This window comes from Ischnura elegans, chromosome 8, assembly GCF_921293095.1.
Source record: "Ischnura elegans chromosome 8, ioIscEleg1.1, whole genome shotgun sequence".
NCBI lineage: Eukaryota > Metazoa > Arthropoda > Insecta > Odonata > Coenagrionidae > Ischnura > Ischnura elegans.
Window position 1 is genome coordinate 81,693,231 of NC_060253.1, and position 19,366 is coordinate 81,712,596.

At 39.3% G+C, this 19,366-nt stretch overlaps 1 protein-coding gene across 4 annotated transcripts in view; it reads left to right on the forward strand.

The window, feature by feature from the left end:
* The window catches only part of LOC124163947 (coiled-coil domain-containing protein 39-like), a 33,497-nt gene extending 15,046 nt beyond the window's left edge, over positions 1-18,451 (forward strand). For 2 of the 4 annotated variants that reach the window (XM_046541067.1, XM_046541066.1), the window contains exons 8-18: positions 1,228-1,443; positions 2,104-2,319; positions 2,988-3,152; positions 6,511-6,765; positions 10,141-10,280; positions 10,436-10,520; positions 11,270-11,426; positions 12,467-12,576; positions 16,179-16,391; positions 17,283-17,559; positions 18,053-18,451. In XM_046541067.1, the coding sequence (XP_046397023.1) occupies positions 1,228-1,443; positions 2,104-2,319; positions 2,988-3,152; positions 6,511-6,765; positions 10,141-10,280; positions 10,436-10,520; positions 11,270-11,426; positions 12,467-12,576; positions 16,179-16,391; positions 17,283-17,559; positions 18,053-18,141 (1,923 nt within the window). In that variant the 3' untranslated portion in view covers positions 18,142-18,451. Of the gene's footprint in view, positions 1-1,227; positions 1,444-2,103; positions 2,320-2,987; positions 3,153-6,510; positions 6,766-10,140; positions 10,281-10,435; positions 10,521-11,269; positions 11,427-12,461; positions 12,577-16,178; positions 16,392-17,282; positions 17,560-18,052 lie in introns of those variants that run through there. The other 2 variants (XM_046541068.1, XM_046541070.1) reach the window with 2 other exon arrangements.
* Positions 18,452-19,366: the final 915 nt, after the last annotated feature.

Consider the following 19,366-nt stretch of genomic DNA (forward strand, 5'->3'; position numbering starts at 1 on the left):
GAGTTGTGCAAATGGCTGAAATGTTTCTCCTGTTATGTTTTTAACCACCTCTGTACATATTTGTAATGTCTTAGCTGAGCTTTTTTCACTCTGAAAAAGATTTTCAAAATGTTGTAACTTTTATTTAATACGATTAGCCTTGAAGCTGTAGTTGTAACAATGTTTAACTTTGGCTTCCTTTGGCCACAGCAAGTGCATGTTAGCCTTTCCTGTACTGGTAAATTAATGCCTGATCATCACTGAAGAGACTTTAGAAGAGACCTATGAGACTTAAGCATTAATCCACCCTATTTACCTTTCAGCTTTTCTCTCTCTGGGGCTCCTTCACTGTCTCCTTGGCAATGCACATTAAACAAAAAAGGCCGAAGTCTTATCTCTCATGTCAATTTATTCCCTTCCTGATCTGTCTGTTGGCTACCATTGCTTGTGCCGTGCAATCTGAGCATAATTAGATTGCCAACATGTCACCCCAACTCGTTCTAACTTTCTGGAGTGCGCTTATGTGTGGTACCCAGTCTACAAATCCACTAAGCATTCCAAAGTTTTCTAATAATATTTTAGAATCTTTTTCACTAAATTCTGCTTGCTGGAATAGAATATTCCTGAACTAAAACTGACCATTATCCCAGTAGTCTGTAGCTCTTGCCTCCATTCATCCATGAATTATCTTAAGCACCAGTTATAGAAAGCAGTGAGTGTGCATGTACTTACTCTGCTTATCCTCTGAGCCAGTGGTATAGCTAAGGGGGCACCCTACCTCTCCCAAAATATAGAAACACAATTACTTTGCTTCATGAAAGAAAACAAAATATATCATGCATTTTCAAAATATTTTGGCAAATGAAGTTTTTTCAATTATGAAAAGTGTTAAAATTAGTTTAAAACCACTACTTAGTACCCTGTTTCTTTTTTAAATTTCCCCATGGTTTTAGGCCTGAACGAAATTCCTGGCTACCCCACGGCTCTTAGCTTATTAAGAGTTAGGGGAAGGATGTGGAAGCCGTGGAGCAGCCACACTTTCACTGTTTGATTTTAGTAAAACCAAAAGAGAGGTGAGCATACACCATAAATGGCATGCATAACATCAATGAATAAGTTTTTCTGGAGGTCCATCTTGGAATCACCATGTAATGATAAAAGAGATAGGATAAGTTAGTTTTTCCTTTGATTTTTATTTTGTTGGGGATTAACCTTTGGTGCGATGGGTCACCTCCTTGTCCACTGCAGATAAGCAATGCCCGCAGCACTTTGGCCTGCTTGGAGAAGCATGCTGCTGAGAAGCGCTGCACCTTGCGCCACTTGACCAAGGAGAGTGCACAGCTGGAAGCAAGGGTTTCTCAGGCTAGAGATGCCTTGGCTGCCCTTGAGCGGAGACGGGCCCTCGTGCAGAGTGAGCACACCTCGGCGAGGGAGAGGGCAGCAACCCTTGAGGGCCTCCTGCAGGTGAATCTTCCTCATTCAAAATATGCAGTATGAAACAGCTGGGTTAAGGTGTGCCTCCATCTATGAGGGATTTCAATCTTTCTAGATAGGGTAGAGATCAAAATAGTGTCAACGCTTCTTTCCTTGTGCATGATATCCGTGAAGCACCATCAACGTAGGTTTTTTTTAGGATGTTTTGCTTTCGTTTCAGGAGTGCTGATTCCCTACAAGTTTAGTCTCCTTTAAGAAGCTAGCATTAAAATGAATATAAATCTTTAAAAATTTTCATGTAACAGCAATTTCGAAACTACACGTTTTCTTATTTCTTATCTTATGTTTTTAGGATTAAACTTTGCATTTCATTATAGACTAGATTATTAGGATTTCAAGCCTCCTTTTGTGGCCCTCGGAGATTGTGCATGGGTGCCGAGGACTTTCACGGAATGAAGAAGCTTGCTACATAGTTCAGTCAATGAAGATTACTTCAGGGAAATAAATTGTTTCGTTGCAAGTGTCTGTGGAATGGTAAGGCCAAGTTTCGTGTACAACCCTCAAAAATACCGAACCCCTGAGGGTTCGACATCTTTGAGGGTCGATATTTATAGAAGGTGTTTAAGGTGCTTAAATTGAACAGTTAGCCTGTTTCTAGACCGTCTCCAATTTTGTTTTTCATTGTTTCAGGCTGAGGAGGTGCACCTGAATGCAGTGAGCACTGAACTGAGGATCGTGCAGGAAAGCATATTCCGGAATGAGAGCATGGTGCAGGGGCTCAAGGGAGATGAGACATCATTGCTGGTTGTGCTCAAGGGTGCTGAGGGGACCCTCAAGGCACTTGCCAATAAACGTCATGCCTTGGTACAGGAGCACATGCACAAGTCACAGATGGAATACCACCTGGTAAGCCCTAAACGCCGCTCCTTTTACTTGCTTATCAGCCTGTGCATGATATAAAATGTTTATTGGGAAAATATGGAACATAATAGCATCATGGGAAGTACATATAAAGAAGTGGGAATTATGTAATACTTTTCTCAACTCTGGATGGGTGTTGCAGCCAGACTAACTTGAGTGATATAACCATTTTGGGATTATGTTGAGAGATCATTGTTATTGCTAAAAGGGATTGGTCGGTTCCATAAATAGGTTGCTCACAGGCAGCATGTGGCCCATGACAGGTGGTGCTGTAAGTGGGGGCCAAAATAGTCAGCTGTCCTGGTTCCCTAATGTTCCAGGGTGCTAGTTGTCCTCATGGTATCCAGTGTTCCTGATGCATAATTATTTGCATTTGATGACAAAAAATTTGGGTTTGAAGAGATCACTTGTAAAACATTTATAAAATCACTTGTGCGTTTGAAACGTAAATTCATAGCACTTAGATAGCATGTTAATCTAGCATTAAAACTCTTGTCAATATATTTGTTGGAATGTAGAAAATCACTAATAAGCTCATTTATTGAGTTTATGCTTGGTGTGATATAGCACTGGATGGATATGTTGCCAAACAGTACGCAGGAAGCAGTATTGCTGTTGAACTAATAATAAACCCTCTTGATGTTTTGATACAGGATTTTCTCATTCAAAAACTTGAAACTCGGATTGCCAGAATGACAGGAAAAGAGTCATTGGAAAAACAAGAGGAACTCAAAAAGAAACTGGAGACATTAATGGCAGTAGTGGCAGAGAAGAGTGCAGATAAACGGTTACTTGTATCTCAAAAATCGAAGCTAGATGTAAGTTGTGTTTACTCCTTATCTTGACAAACCTGAAGAATTTATTATGTGATTCAAGTTTTCTTGTGTTGATTTATGGCAAAATTCTGAGTGAATGGCCTCATAATTTCTCCCTCCCCCTTCTCATTTTGTCTCCACCCCCTTCTCAAGCCCTCTGCTCTACCTCCTCCTCCCCTCAACCCCAAATGTTTCCAGTATGTGGATGAATGATAATTTTTTGGCTTCAATGGTCTTTACTTGATTCTTCATATCAATATTAAGTAAATATGGTAAGTAAAAAGAAAATGAACTGTAGTTGTTTAAAATCTGTTTTTTTTTACTAAATTATCAATATTATGCATAATTATACTCTTCATTTCTTTGTAATTTTTAAAAATGTTGATGATGTATGTAGTTTGAAAATAAGGAGACCTTTAATTTTCCATTTTTGGACTCGTCATCTGCTTCTTGAGCTATGCACAGCAAAATAAACAGCCTCTATCCTCTGGTAGAGAAGTTAATGACATCACCTGCTCCTGAAGAGCCTTAACTTCTTTTTAGCTTCTCAGCCTTACCCATTGTACTTGCAAGGTTTGTTGTTATTAATGCTCTTGTGAATAATTCCCCCCCCCCCCCCCCCCCCAATACGTGATTATTCCGGGACAAAATGCTCCTGTTTACATTTCTTACTTGTAAGCATTGCGCCGTCACATCGGTACCTCAGAGGTGAACATGGAAAAGATCGCTTGGGGTTTTTCGCTCCGGAGGGCATGCTAAATTTACTGCCACGAGTGGACATCTCACGGTATTTATACTGCAAATAGTAATTGCATATCACACGCAAAGAAACACGTAGTTTTGAAGGACAATACCTGGTTAATAGTCAACGTCTGTCTAGCCGAGTAATTTCCAGTAGGCTAAGGACCTGATTTTTCAAAAATCATCTTCAGACGCTAATATGAGGATTTTTGCAACTGAAAATTATATTGGTGTCAAAACCTGCGGTTTAAAAAATTCGAACGAGTGTGTTCATTGTCGGACTAAATTGTGGATAGAAGAAATCGAAAATGCTTATAAGTGAAGAGAGCTGAAGGAGAGGTCGAGGGGAAGGAGCGCGGTTCCTCCCCTCCGTATTTCAAGCTATGAGGCTATGAGCGAAGGAGCAAGGGAAGAGAACACGCACGATCTTGCATGTGACGTTGTTGCCTTCAAAGCAAAGGGGCGAAGGCACAGCGATGTGATACACGCAGTTTGAGTTGCCTGAAGTTTCCAGTCTGTCTCGTCTTGTTTGAATGCTCTCATGCTATGCTTGTTTCTTCCGAAATGGTCCTGTTTGGACTATGTTGAATATTAGTAGCCTTGTTTTGACTATAAATCTTTGGGTCAATGAATTAGAGCTTAAAAAACTTACATGCTGTTAGATATGCATCGCGTTAGGTCTTATTCTTTATAGAACCTCGTGCGTGTTATACAATCATAAAATTGCTGAAAGCTATCAAGATATCTTCGAGCTCAGTAGGTGACTCACCTAGCATTTGGCCTCCAGAAACTAGGAGAATTGAACCTGGTAGACCCAAAAAGTTCAGTTGGTGAGATGGGGTAGGGATAAAACACATTTCCATTGTTCCTGTGTAACTGAAATTTTCCTTTCAGGCAAGTGATTTATGGTCTGTAGGGTCGCGGAAAGGAAAAAAAAAGTGGCAGAGGCATTGGCTGATGGAGGGCCAAGTGTGGTTCCTTGAAATGTACAATGTGATTATTATCCTATGACGCTGAGATTCCCCCGATTGTAGTTCAATCTTTTGGGAAGGTTCATGCTATGTGCCTGTCGTGTTTTGCCTTAAAATTTTCCATGGCTGCAATTCTATTGCAATAGTCCTACGAGAGCTTTTAAACAAAATTGTTCGTGAGTAGGACAAGCATGGTAGAGCAACGGTGTTGCGAAGAGAGGATCGGAAGTCTTTCTACTCCCTCTTATGGGACATTGCATTCACAAAAGCATTGATTTAAAATTTCGGATTCAGATTCAATTTCTTTGACGAATTTGGATCCGGAGTTTAAGGTGAAGGGCATTATCCATGGATATTTGGATCCGAGGTATCCGATGCAACCATCCCTTGTAAGCATCATAAGGTTAAGACTACAAGTGAATACCTACATATCTCAGAGCACCATGCATACTGTGTAAATTTAGCTGAAAAAATGCTGCGTAAAATTTTAGTATTGAAAGAGGAAGTTTTGATAACTGTCGAAAGTCCAGGTATACGTCTGCAACACAGTACTATTAGATAGGATAAAAAAATGCTGCTAAATTTTTTTTCTTTAGCTTTGATGCTCAAAATAGGGGTGCGTCTCTTACACCTGGCTCTTACACACGCTTATACAGTATGTATGATGGCCCTAATGGCCTGGGTCAGCGGAAGATGGGTGAATAACTGCATGAAATAACTTTGCCATTAACAGCATGAGCCTCAATTCAAGTTGTTTTTCATTCCAGAAATTCTTTGACTCTGCCATTTATGTGCGGGAACTAGGACATTTGAAGTATTTCTGTGCCTTTTTGCTGGGCTTGCCCAGTTAAGTAAAAATATATTTGCTATATAAGGAAAACATACAGCTGCTACTGTGTATGTTTTCCTATGCATATTCAATGTATTGGCATGTACCTGCAGTGGAACTTCTAGTGTCTGATTAGGGCAGTAACTAATTGGAATATGAATCAAACATGGGAGTGGGGGCTTGTGGGCAATGGATTCCCTTCAAGCGTTGGAAAAAATTCTCTTCATGTCTTTCTGTTTGGCTGCAATCTCATGGTACAGTGGTGTAGCCAGAAATTTCATCTGGGGGTGTGGGAGGTGGTCCAAAACCTGGGGAGAAAGTTTTTGAAAAACAGGGTACTTAGTAATGGGTTTTAAACTAATTTTAGCACTTTTCATAATCAATTTCATTTGTTTAGAAATATTTTGTAAATTAATGATTTTTCAATATTTTGTTTTCTTTAATGTAGGAAAATAATTGTGTTTTTATATTTGGGGGGGGGGGGGGAGGTATGGATAAGAAAAATGTCTCTTTATTTTTTAAAATGCATTACTATTGGCAATAAAAAATTGTTGAATGAGCCCCTTGTTGCCCATGACCTCTATTATTACGAGACAGCTGCTTAGGAAATACGTGCCTTTCCATTAGATAAGATTTTCCTGGTCATTTTCTCTTGCTTCCTTTAAACAAGGAGAATGAAGGAAAGCATTCTCTTTTTTAATTGAACATGATTATTTCTGGGTATTTTTGAAAGATATGGCAGTGAAATTTCATTCATTACTATAGGAATGAGTTTCCTGAATGTCAGTCATTCTCAAATGAGAACCATGATGCATTGTAGGATGAGGAGCGGTATCTGCGAACTGCCTTGGACACGCAGGCACAGGAGTTGCAGCGGCTGGCATCTGCTAAGGCAGAGGAGGTTGTAGCCACAAAACAAATGGCCAAGGGGCTAGGGGAACAGCGTGCTGCCCACCAGCGGCTTCTGCTCGATGAGGGGATACTGCGAATGCGGGTGGGCGCAGCAGAGAGTGCTCTCACCTCTCATGGCCGCCAGTTGCTCTCTCTGGAGCAAGAGGCACTCGAGCTACAAACAGTAAGTCTCACCACGTAAGTTCAAGCAATTTAACTTTTCAAAGAAAGAGAATTATTAGGAGATAACTAGATGGGTACCTAATAAGCATTACCCATTACTTGTAACATTATAGCGTTGTGGTGGTATCATATATGAGTTTTTCTATTTCAATTTGCTGGGAAGTTGAGAGTGTTTGGCTCTGCATAGTGTCTCCAAACTAAATATTTGTGTCACTACAACTTCTACACAAAGAACTTCTTAGTAAGAGGTATTCTAAAGGAAAAATCACTGCCATTTAGAAAGCAATTTAGTTAGATGCGATGGTGGGTGGCGTAACATGGTGGAACTCCTTCATGATGCACAAAGGGTAAGAAAAAAAAAGGACTTTGCTGTTCCAGTATGACTGGCATCATCATCATCAATCATCTGGCCAGATGATGATACACCGTGTCAAAACCGGTCGCAAATATATATTTTATTTTGTGGAGCAGCAAAGTCTTTTTTTTCTTGCCCAATGTAGTTAGCTTCAACTTTTGTAACACTTAATGTGAACACAATAAAATGAATGTGTTTAATTTTATTAGAATTAACTAGTACATACTGTTATTAAATTCGATTAATGAAATATTTTTCTGAAGTTTTCGTGATTTTTGTACGATTTTAAAATACCTATAGCACATTTTTAAGAAATATAAAAATTAGTGATGGGTCGATTCCAAAATTTTATCGATTCCGATTCCGATTCTGACATTTCGATTCCGATTCTACCAATACCGATTCCATCGATTCTGATGCCATAGGCTCCAAGAAAAATATCACTTAATTCCAGGCAACAAGAAAACTACTTTTTTAAATATTACTCTGTGAAAGAGTCAGTTGACAAAAGAATCTTTCATATCATTGCTATGTAATTAAAATATAATAGCTAAATTTCAAAACAGAACATACCTGAAAAGTGGTATTACATGATAGGTATTACTTTAGAATATTGGCACTCATAATATGTCGACAATATATATATATCCAAACTACAAGGGAGAGCCCTGAGTACAGGAATTTTCATAGCTGTAATAAAGATTACATACTACGTATATGAATCATGTAATATTTGGCCCTTTCAAATTCTCAAGCAGAAAATCCAATTATTCTACATGCTCAGCCAAATCTTTTGCAAGTTTTGACTTCTCCATGTTACAGTATTAATGCCTGCAGAAAATTGCCTTTTGCTACACATGTGTGTTATTGGGCAAGTACTTTCCCACCAAAATTGCAAGATTTTGGAGACTTTGGAATTTTTATTAAAAATTATATCAACGATTTGTTGGATCTTGAATCTTAATGGAATTCAAGTGGACGAAGCGAACAACTATAGAACTAAACTTTAGTTTTGTAGAGCCAAAAAAAATGCTATACTTCTCACGTCATTCAATCAACCTTAAAATCTCTTGCTTTTTTAAGTTCAAGAAAGAAACTAAACGCTGCAAATGAATATTACATCGGACGGACGCAGTAATAAAAAAGGCTTAAAGAGCCTTGTGGGGTGAAAACTCCCCCTACCGTGCGACTCTCCTCGGCGAGGGTGGAAACGGAAAAGGGTATCGCTTGTTGCCTTTCACGGAAACAGTTCATTTTTCTCTCTCTTAAGCATGCTGACTTAATCTCTTCACTTTACTTCAATACCCGAGGCATATTTCTTACGCGCGGGATGGTTCCAAAAAATATCCAATCCTTAGTATTTTCACTCGAGTAATGCGCTAAATGGTCTAGTCGATCTATACGTAATCCTTTTTAACATCCTCAGTTTAGTGTTTTAAGTCAATGAAGACGATTATCCATGCTTTAAATGACGAATTTCAGGACTAATGTTTTAAAAAACTTAAAAATCGGCCCCAGTTACCGAGCCTCAGAGGTCCGCGGCGTGTAGGTCAGCCTTGACGCGCTGTTGAAAAATCGTTCTTATTTCCTTCGTCGCAAACTTTTTTTTCAAGATTTCTACTTAGTACTCTTTAAAAATCTCTACTTTATATTGTGGTTCAAATTTTCCAAGTTATATTTTTCGTAAACGAAAGATAATGTCTACTTAATGTCAAATTTCACGTGAAAAACGGGTCGGCCATTTTGCGTTGTAAAACCAGACAGATGAGAGCCAAAATCTTCAAAAGTCATTGAAAGTATAGGCAAAGCACCAGATCAAAGGAATATTGCGTTTTTTATTCCACAAAACTCATATCAACGGAAAACCACTTGGACAAATTCAAAGATTTTTTGAGGAAAAACGATATCTCGTGTGGCATTGAAAAATTGGTCATGTTTGGGCCTCTGTATCTCACTAAAGGTTCGCAATTATGTAAAATGGCATATAAATTAATATTTGCTGATGATTTATGAGTATTTACGCTGAGTTTCCAGTCTTTATCCCCAAAAAGGTCATTTTGGACTTTATTCCAGCTTTTTCCGATTTCGGACCAGTTAGCGCGGGGTATAAGGAAGACGATCGGCCGCCGCGGCTGGCGTAAAGGTATTCGGCGCCTACGTCGACAACAACAATAGTGTATTCGGCAGACTGAAACTACCAGGCCAATGCATTAGAATGACTTATCGGCTTTAAAAACTGCATTATTACACGAGTTTCATGATAGCGCTTCCTGTCGGCAGATTGCTGGACCTACTAGCCTCGAAAGCTCTGTAACCTTAACTACTCGACTCGACATCCGTAATGCTACTCGAAACGCTCGAGTCGAGTACCAACTACTCGATCGACTTGAATTTTCGAGTACTCGCACATCCCAAGAAGATATGTGTTTTGTTATTACGATTACGTGGCGCGAAAATTCAAATGACTGTTGGAAATGCGGTCGTATATTTTGTTGTTTGAAGTACTGCTGGAATCGGAATCGATTTTTCGCCTTGGCAAGTAGTCGTTTTCGATTCCGGTTCTTGGCCGAGAATCGAGGAATCGAAGAATCGAGGAATCGAACCGACCCATCACTAATAAAAATATTAAAAGTTATTTCTATAATCAAATCTTGATCTCAGTGTCTCAATAAGCTGTTTAAAAACAAGTTATTATAAATAGCTAATTATTTTATAGAAAACAGTCATTCTCTAAGTAATTTGTGGGCCTTCACAAAAAAATCACCAAACAGAAATAACCATACAACAACATTGCAAAAAAAGTTGTCAGAAGTAGACAGCATGCAAATGATTTTATTCCGTACATATTGCTAATATCCAGTACTAGATATGGGATTAGCATGGTTAATTTGAAGTAAACTGCATTTAAATTGCTGTTAAGAGTTATATTGATCAGCTAACACACTTTAATTATAATTGCAGCAGCCTTAGATTTTAATGACAAAATTGTTCTGAAGTTCATTAGCTGATGTCCTTTGCTAGGCCATCAAGGAGCGGAGGTTGGAGCTTGGCATGGAGCGGGAAGTGCTGGAGGTGCGTAAGCGAGCTGCTGCAGAAGAAGTTTCAATGCTGGGCAATGAGATTCGCCACATGCAAGCCAAGATTGGACAGCTGCAGAAAAGGTATCTGTTGCTGCTGCCCTTTCTCCATCATCCCTTTTCTGGAGGAAGTAGGAGGGGAAAAAATCCTTGTCTAAGATTCGTGCAAATATGGTACGAATGGAAACAGCTTTATCTTCAAAATATGAAATAAGCAAAATTGTTCTAATTTTTTCCAGATACGAAATAGAAACTGCATCTTTTGCATATGAAGATGAAGAGGTTGACCATGATCCGATGTCACTCATCCGTTTCAATTTGAAGGTATGTACTTAGATAAATATTGCACTCAATAAAACTCTCCAATTTTTTTCCCCAGTTAGATGGCATCGGAAAGCATGTGCAAAGGAAATGAAATTCATTGCAGAAGTAGCTCACTTATCACTAGCTGCACCATTATTTTGCACATTGCAACTTGAAAATCCTGGATATTCATCCTCCAGTCAATAACATACCATGTCATGAAAAAAAATACATGAAAGATGGTGGACTGGTGGTGGTCTGTTTCTTTCTTGAACTCCTGAAAAATGAAACATGAACTACCAAAGCCTGATAAATTTGAAAGATGAGAAATGCAAAATACTTTCATGTTGCTACCTAGGTAACCTATGCTATAAGTTTATAATTATAGATAATGACCTATATACATAGAGACTTTACATAAATATGTAGAATGACCTGGTTCTTAGAATGTATTAACTGAAGTCCCTATTGCTATTTGTTGTTCTAAATATTAAAGAGTAACCTCATTATAGTTGTATATAGAATTGTCACTTCCGCATGTGTTTTGATGTAGCAATTTCTGCTACCAGCTTGTGTACTAAATTGGAACTGGTTCACTGCAAATCTTGAGAATGGGGACAGTTCCTCCTCTTATGAGGTTCAGCATTGTCCTTGTGTTGCTCAGCCTAAGGAACTGACATGTTTGTGAACTGCATTCCTGCCCTGAGCCACTGTAGCTCTGAAGAACACCTTGTTGGGGCGTATGGTACAATGCAGTTCTCTTCCCACAGGTGGCACAGTGCAAGCAGGAGTTGCAGGAAGAGGGGGACCGGTTGGAACAGCGTGTGCGTAATGCCGAAGCAGAGATTGGGGCCCTTGAGGCCACCTTACGGCTTGTTAGCGGTGCCAACGATGCCCTCAAAGGTGGTGGAGCCAGTGAAGACCATGGTGAGTGCCTTAACTCTAGAACAGCTGGACTTGGCCTTCCCCCTTCAATGGCTATAGGTATCAAATTGATCCTCTTAATGTTAGTTGCTCATAAATGCTGTAACAATGTATGTACTAAGTAGCCATTATTTTCCTGTGGTACAATTCATGCCACCCATACAAAAAAATCTGTGCTGTGACTGTACTAAAGCTGCACTGTAACTGTGCTAAAAGGGCCGTACTGTGACTCGACTTAAACTGCACTTAAATTGAAACATCGCAGTACAGTTATAGCATAGCCACAGTGCAGTTGCCATAGAACAGTCACAGTGCAGCCGCCATAGCACAGTCATAGTGCAGCCCCAGCACAGTTTTTACTATAATACTTTTTCCTTGAAACAATAATTGACAGCCTATAGATATTGTTACATCTGCGGGTTGAATGATACTTATTTCATCAGATGGCACAGGATTTATTTCCAACTTCACACAGTAGTACACTTAAGCCAGGGCTGCTTCCCGCGAGCCAGGAAGTTCGTTACCCACTGTCCTACTTACTCCTGCTGTGCAGACTGGTATTCATATATTAACAAATGAACATCAATAAACACTAAGCGCACATACATAACAGATATGGTTATTGCATTCCTTGTAGATCATATTGAAAACAAGAAGCAGAATTAAATCAAGATGGGCCAATTAGCAAAGAAGTATAGTTCCCTTTTTAGGTGTTTGTGAAGATTGGTTGACTGATCCAACCTGAAAACGGCATAGATCGAGACATAACAGTGGCCAAAACGACTACACTCACTCAAATGTTGACTAGTCAAAGGAAAGATAGACCATATTTCTAACAGACACTTACTGAATTACTTACGTTCCATTTCCTTAACATAAACTAAGTTGATGGTACTCAAACATTTATATCGAAGCACTTAGATCCAATGAGAAAAATTGACAAATCCTATATTGCACATCAACTGACACTACATAAAACCACGTAAATTTAGTTTAAAAAGACAGTTCACTGTCACTGCTAATGATGTTTTTATCTAGTACAGACGCAGGGGGGGATGCTGAGAGGTGTAGCTTGGAGGAGAAGGTGCGGGAAGCCCTGCGACTGCGCCGCACCAAGAACCTGTCCCTTGTTGAACACCAGAATGAAGTTGCAGTATGTATAATAATAATAATATTTATTTGCCAGGAGATCTTGGTACATACATGTTCTACGATGTACGGCCTTGTCAATGTTTAGTTACAAAAAGTAAATAACAAATAGCCATACAGAACATATTTACATAGTTAAATATTCATCAATAGAATAAAATAAATGTATCAAAAAGAACTCCTTCAACTTAACTTTAAAGCAAGACATTTTTTCCACACTCTTAATGTTTCTAGGAAGCTTGTTGTATAGTAATAATCCCATGTTGGTTTTAGAAAGGCTGGTTTTACTGGTTCTGATGAACTTTACATGTAGATTGCCACAGTTCCTGGTCTAGTGGTTGTGGATGCTATCGTAGGTAGCATAGAAACCAAATTTGCGTTTGGCACAAATGAATGCACTCAACATGTAAACACACGGAATTGGGAGAATGGAGAGTTTCTTGAAAAGAGGGCGACGTGGAGCTCTAAGGGGTGAACTACATATCAGTCTCACTATCTTCTTTTGTATTTTAAAAACAACATGAGCACAGGGTGAAGGGCCCCAAAAAAGGATGCTATAAATAACATGGGAATAGAACTCATCATAATGGATTGAGATTAGCACTTCATTTTTAACTGTTGACCTAATCGAGTGAACCAAAACACTGCACAGAGTTTTTTACATAGACTACCCAGATAGCACAAAGTAAGTGAGTTAACCGTTTCTTATGGTTTTCTTACGGAAAAAATTGATAAGCAGCTTATCGTAAGCTAAGGGACTTATATAAGGCAAGGGTAAGACGTTAGGGACGTTTAGGTAAGGAATGCCGTCAAATATCCTCAGGCAATGTAAGTCACTTCTGTTGGAGCGCCTAAGGCGGCTGAACAGCGTACTACACATGCTACGCGGCTCATCTTGACATGAATTTAAAGGCTATTGGGGAAATTTAGCGAGTTTTTATAAGGGCTGAACAACTGATAACAGATTTTCCCGTAAATAGAAAAAAATTAATAACTGCAAGCAACCGGCTAGTGAAGATATAAAGCATAGTACAAGTACTCTATCCATGCGGCGGAAAGAAAAAAAATAACACCAAGGTGGATCCGAACGTGCGACCCTCGGAACCGATGTACTACACGCTAACCACTACACCACGTCAGTTGTTAAGAAAAGGTGGTGTAGTTACTAATTAAATATCCAATTATGTAAAAAAAACTTGTTTGGCATGTGCATGAAAAACTGAATTTATTCAAGGTCCATACATTTTAACGTTTATGAATTTTAAATTATGGTTTGATAACCCGATGACTACAATACGTATATTAGATGTTCCTTCCGGCATTTTTATATTATTCTACGTTGGTATTCTTGTGAAATTGTGTTTTTCTTACGACCTTCGTTAAGCTATCAGTTCATAAATATGAATGATTTTCAAATTATGGCGGTATGATGTTACTTCTCCTCATAATATAGAAGCGCCAATAATAAAAACATTGTTTTAATGCATAAAGGCCTTAATTAACACTCTGTAACGATGGGATAATAACAGCATCTACGGAAGTGCTGAAAGTTTGGCATCCATTTTGCCATTACTCTGGATGTTTGTCGCCCTGGCCGTAAGAAACCCATAACAAGCTTACTTGAGAAGCGACTTCCTTATTTCTTCCTTTCACCTTATCTCAATGACTTATAATGTGCTAGCTGGGTAGAAACATGGCTATCCCAGTAGCTTAGTCTACTATCGAGGGTAACCTCCACGAAGGAGGCATTGTCGCTCCTGGGAATCATTGTACCGTCGAAAGACAATGAAATATCTGGTAAAGGCTTATTTTTGTTTACAAAGTGTATTAAATTTGTTTTTTCTTTATTATCAAGAAGAAAATTGTCCATTTATTCGTAGGTACTGGGAATCCGTCGTTTAAGACTACCTGCACATGTGCATGTATAATGAGGTGTATTCCAGTCAATGCAACTTTTGCTCGCTGATTGTAGACATCTAAGAACATTTTTTGTGCCAAAATAGTGTTATTTTCTACGTGACATCTCCCGTAAAGCTACTGCTAATAATCACAGTGCCAGTGTTTGTAGTGCACCAAGTTTGACAAGGCTGAAAAATATCGGCCAAGAGTTATCAGTGTTCCATCGTGATTGAATTGTAAAAAGTGATATTATGCTATCGATTAATGTCTAGCAGTAGTGTAAAAATTGTCAGTGGCGTGTTCACCTCCGTTGTTCACTGTAGATATGACATTTCACGATCAAGCTATCAAGATCAAAACTGTGTGTGAAGTTTGTTATTCTATTATTTCAATGATTAGTAGTGAGAAAAGTCACCTGTGTCACTTGTATGTGCTAATTTAAGGTTTTAAATCAGTGAATAAATAGTTGTTTTCATCATAACGAGCTCTGTTATTGTAAGTTGTACGTGATGAATATAAGAATGGTAGTGACTTCCAGTTTTTGATAATTGTATTTGCTTATTTCCCATTATATTTTTATGGTATATGCTAGTATATTGTTAATGGATTTACCTATATTATTGAAATGGCTAGTAGCTTGTGTGTGTGTGTGTTGGCAGCGGAACCGATTCGCGATCTCAGATGTGGATTGTGTGCGGACTGTGTTGCTGTGAATTCGTACCATAGGACGGATAGGACTTAGCACTACCTTCTCCGCTAATATGGCATTGCCAAATTCAACAGCGCAACTCGTAAGCTTACAATTATTATCCTCCAGTATTACAAAATTCTTTTACAACTCGATTTGCCGCAGACGTAGAGCAAATTATTTGTCATAACAAATTCCATGAGGGTCGTGGCATCAATTTTTGGTGTCCTAAAAAAAGGCTGGTGTCCTGTCACCCCCTGCTACACGCCTTTTAGGCAGCTTGCAAGGTATTATATAGATGTAGATGAATTTCAAGTGTACTATTCGAACGAGCGGCAACGGTATCATCCATTTTTGTGATAACTAAAACATACGAAGTGAAACGCTTGTATTTCATCATTCCGAGGTTGCATTATTAATATCCCAAGTAATAATCGTGGCACAATAGCAATAGGAAAACTTGCCCAAGAATAACAGAACAAAATAAAGTGACAATCAGCGGCAAAATACTCCCTCAAAACAAATTTTACAGCATGCACTAAGCATATTTCCCAACTCCATATGGTTGTTTAGGCACCTATGATGTCAGCAATGCTCGGCTGTCTTCGCGCAGTGGTCGGCTCAGAGAAATTTCGCTCAATTTTTTTATTTCTTTTGATGATGAATGGAAAAACTTAAGGTATTTTTCCGAGCTAATGTATCCATTTTACTTATTCAAAATAGTTTTTAGAGCAATCGACGACCCATGCAAGTTCCCCATTCGTTGTAATTATTTGTCATTTACTCAGCATCACTTTAATAAAATCAATAAATTAAACATTGAATGGTTTTCAAGGGTATATAACCATGTCAATGCAACGAAAAGTGCCTGACTACATATCCAGTTCATAACTTTACCTAATCAAAATAATTCCAATGCCAGAACTTTGATTTTCTTCTAGGGTTTTAGCTAGCCGAACAGATTTTCGTCCCAACATTTGGTGACATTTTGATGCCTTTCATTTTTATTCCTTTCCCAGGATAGGACAGCTGCCCTGGCTGAGCTTGACAGCCAGATTGGTGAGATGTCAAGGGCGCTGAAGGAGGAGGCAGTGTTGGCCAGCGGGCTGCAATCGGAGATGCAGGAACAGGCTCTCAAGCAGGGTCGGGCCCTACAACAGGTGCGCAGGCTGCAGGCTGACGTGCGCAAGGTGGCAGCAGGTGATGCAGCTGCCGACCCCACCTTTGATGAGGTGAGATGGGGTGCTGCCCAGTGGCGCAGCGAGGGGGGGGTTTTGGGGGTTAAACCCCCCCCCCCCCCCCCCCCAAAGCTCGGAGAAATATTTAATTTTAATCCATTTTACTAAATTAGATTGATATTACTAATAGAATAGAGTAAAGATTAATAAAATATCCCTCAGAAAGCCGTAAAACTCACCATTTTGAACCGTTTATCTTAAAATTCCGCAATTTAATAATCTCGAACCTACCGCTTATCCTGGAGGGTATTCCATACCACCACACACCCCAGTATTAATTGCACCTAAACACCCCCCCCCCCTCCCCCCCAGCCTTTATTCCTGGCTGCGCCCCTGGCGCTGCCTGTGTACAATTTTAAAACTAATATCTCAAAACAGTGTTCAAAAAGGAACTCCCAAATTATATAATTCCTTGTATTTTGTGCGATCAAAAACAAAAATGCTTGTAAAATTGCTGATGAGCTATAGTTTTTATGTTGGAAAAGTGTGTTCTCTCAGGTATGAACCACCATTTTCTTTTCATTTCCACGTATCTCAACTTATGATATGAGATTGCATCCAAATCCTCAATAGCTGATATTTATGTTCTTTGTAATATCAAAATTTAAATAAGCTCCTTAATTTTTTACTTAATGGTTGCCTTTTTAAAATAGAAATTAGCGACCTATAATTCGTCATGCTTGAAGTATGTATGTAACACAGTGACAGCGTAACATAATCACAATATTTACTGGAACAACCTTCCAAACTTTGCAACAATGAAATATGGACCACACTTGAGAGCTGAGTATCGATGGCACGTGCTCACTCTCCCCTGTGGTTCCTCACAAAGGTAGCTAAGCATTGCACTCCCCCTTAAAATTACTCTCCCATTCCAATGTGCAGAGGGACATTTACGCTCGCCAGTTGTCCGCAGCCACCAAGAGGGCCCTCCATCTGTTGGCATGCCTGTGCTCTACCCATGAGGAAGCAGCAGATGATGCCCTGGTGCCTCGCGTTCAGCAGCTGCTCGCCGACAGGGGCCTTACAACAGGGGTGAGCCCCTCCCTCCCAGCACCCTCACCCACCTCTCCACCCACACGGCTCTCTCGTCCCACCAACACCACGCCCTCACCCACTGCAGCTACCCTCTTCACCATCGATGGGTCGCTCCTCACACAAGGTGAGTCTGGCATACACTGCTGTTATTGCATAGGTTTTCATGTTTCAGAACACACTTACTCCTTGAGAGTCCCTCCAAAGGAAGTGCATACCTATGAATCTATTGTCGAAGACTATTCATATCAGCTTATGTTGAAGTCCCGGCTACTGTTAGCAATTTTTTTTCAACAGTCTTATCAGTTGGTATTCCACTTAGTAAAAGTTACTCAACCAATCCAGTTAATTATGCATGATTCTTAAGTTCTAGATTATATTCTGATTTTTAAGTTGTAAACGAACCCAATTCACTTATTTTACCACTGTTGAATCGTTATATCAATCCTTCTAATTCTCACCAAAAATGTCCAATCGCATTCCTCAAGCTCTTGGAAAAAATTAATGGTAGATCAAAATCGTGTGTTTGTCTGCATGATGTAATGAGGAAGAAATACTCAATTTGCTGTCAGAATGGCCTTGTACTGCCAATCATGGTCACTAACTGATCTCCCCCTTAGCAGCATCACCACAAGGTGGTGACAGGGGCAGTCAGCACCAGGCGAGCTGCAACAGAGCATCCAGGCGTGCACCATCCAAGCGCCACTGATGGTCAATGGGGCCCTCCTACCAACGGGAAAGGCTAGTACTCCCTGCTCCTGTGTTACCTGTCACCTCCTAGTCCTGAGTAGCCTGGAGTTGGTATCCTAATTTGGGCCTCTTATTTGCCAACCATTCATGAAAACCAAGCATCTGTGTACTATTTATGGTGTGATTTCACATACTGTGTCACTTTTTTATTTATTCCATGATGTTGATTGAATTTGGTACAAATAAATGGCTCCTTTCTTGAAGATTGAAAGTTGCCATAGTAAGGTATAATTTCAAAAGAAGGAAAAAAGAAATAAAATTGACATGAACAATCCAAAATGATCATTATAACAAAATGATAGGATAAAACCCACCAACACTTCCTCTGAGATACAAAAAAATATTACTAACAAATCAAATCACATTTCAAAGGAGTTATGGCCTGAATAACTCCTTCTAGTTGAAACATGATGAAATGAATTAAGAAATGAATGAGGATGAACAAATGAAATTGAACATTCAAAAGCACTACCTTCATGAAACTCTACTTAAAACACAGTGAATGGTGGTGGGGTGAAATGGGGTGTGATGAAAAAAGCTAAACAAATGATAAGAAGATCAAATTGTTAATCTCTATAGTCACAGGCTCAATTTTGTGGAAGTTCATTTCAATGAATAAAAACGAACAACCTTTAATGTGGATGTGGCTTTAACGTGGATTAAAACAAAGTTTGTTCGTTTTTATTCAGATCAAATTGTATTATATGACAGTAAGTTAGTGGCATCTTTGGCCCAATGAGTTTTCAGTGCACCACGAGCACTTCGAAGGATGATCTGTCAAAGTGCACAATGGTTAGATACTTGTCAGGCAAAAACACACGAGAATTGCAAAAACAGAGAGGGGATTCAAAGCTGACAGAGGGACAACATATGAAATGGTGATGACCAAATGAAGAACTGGACGGAAGAGAAAAGGCTAGAGTTCAGGCTCTTGGCCTGCTGCCTCTGTCCTGGCCAAGGAGTTCCCTTTGTGGTCAGCATCTTGGGATTAAAGACACCAAGATATGGCCTTGTGGCAGATGAACTGCTACCCTCAAGTGTCAAGTTTTTCAGGGTTTGTTCCAACATTCCATTTCCAATGACTTTACCCTGATTTTTCAGTCAGATTTTTAAAATTTCCCTGACATTATATCAAGGGCAAAGCATTCATATATAAGAATTTAAGGAAATATGCAGCAAGGTGT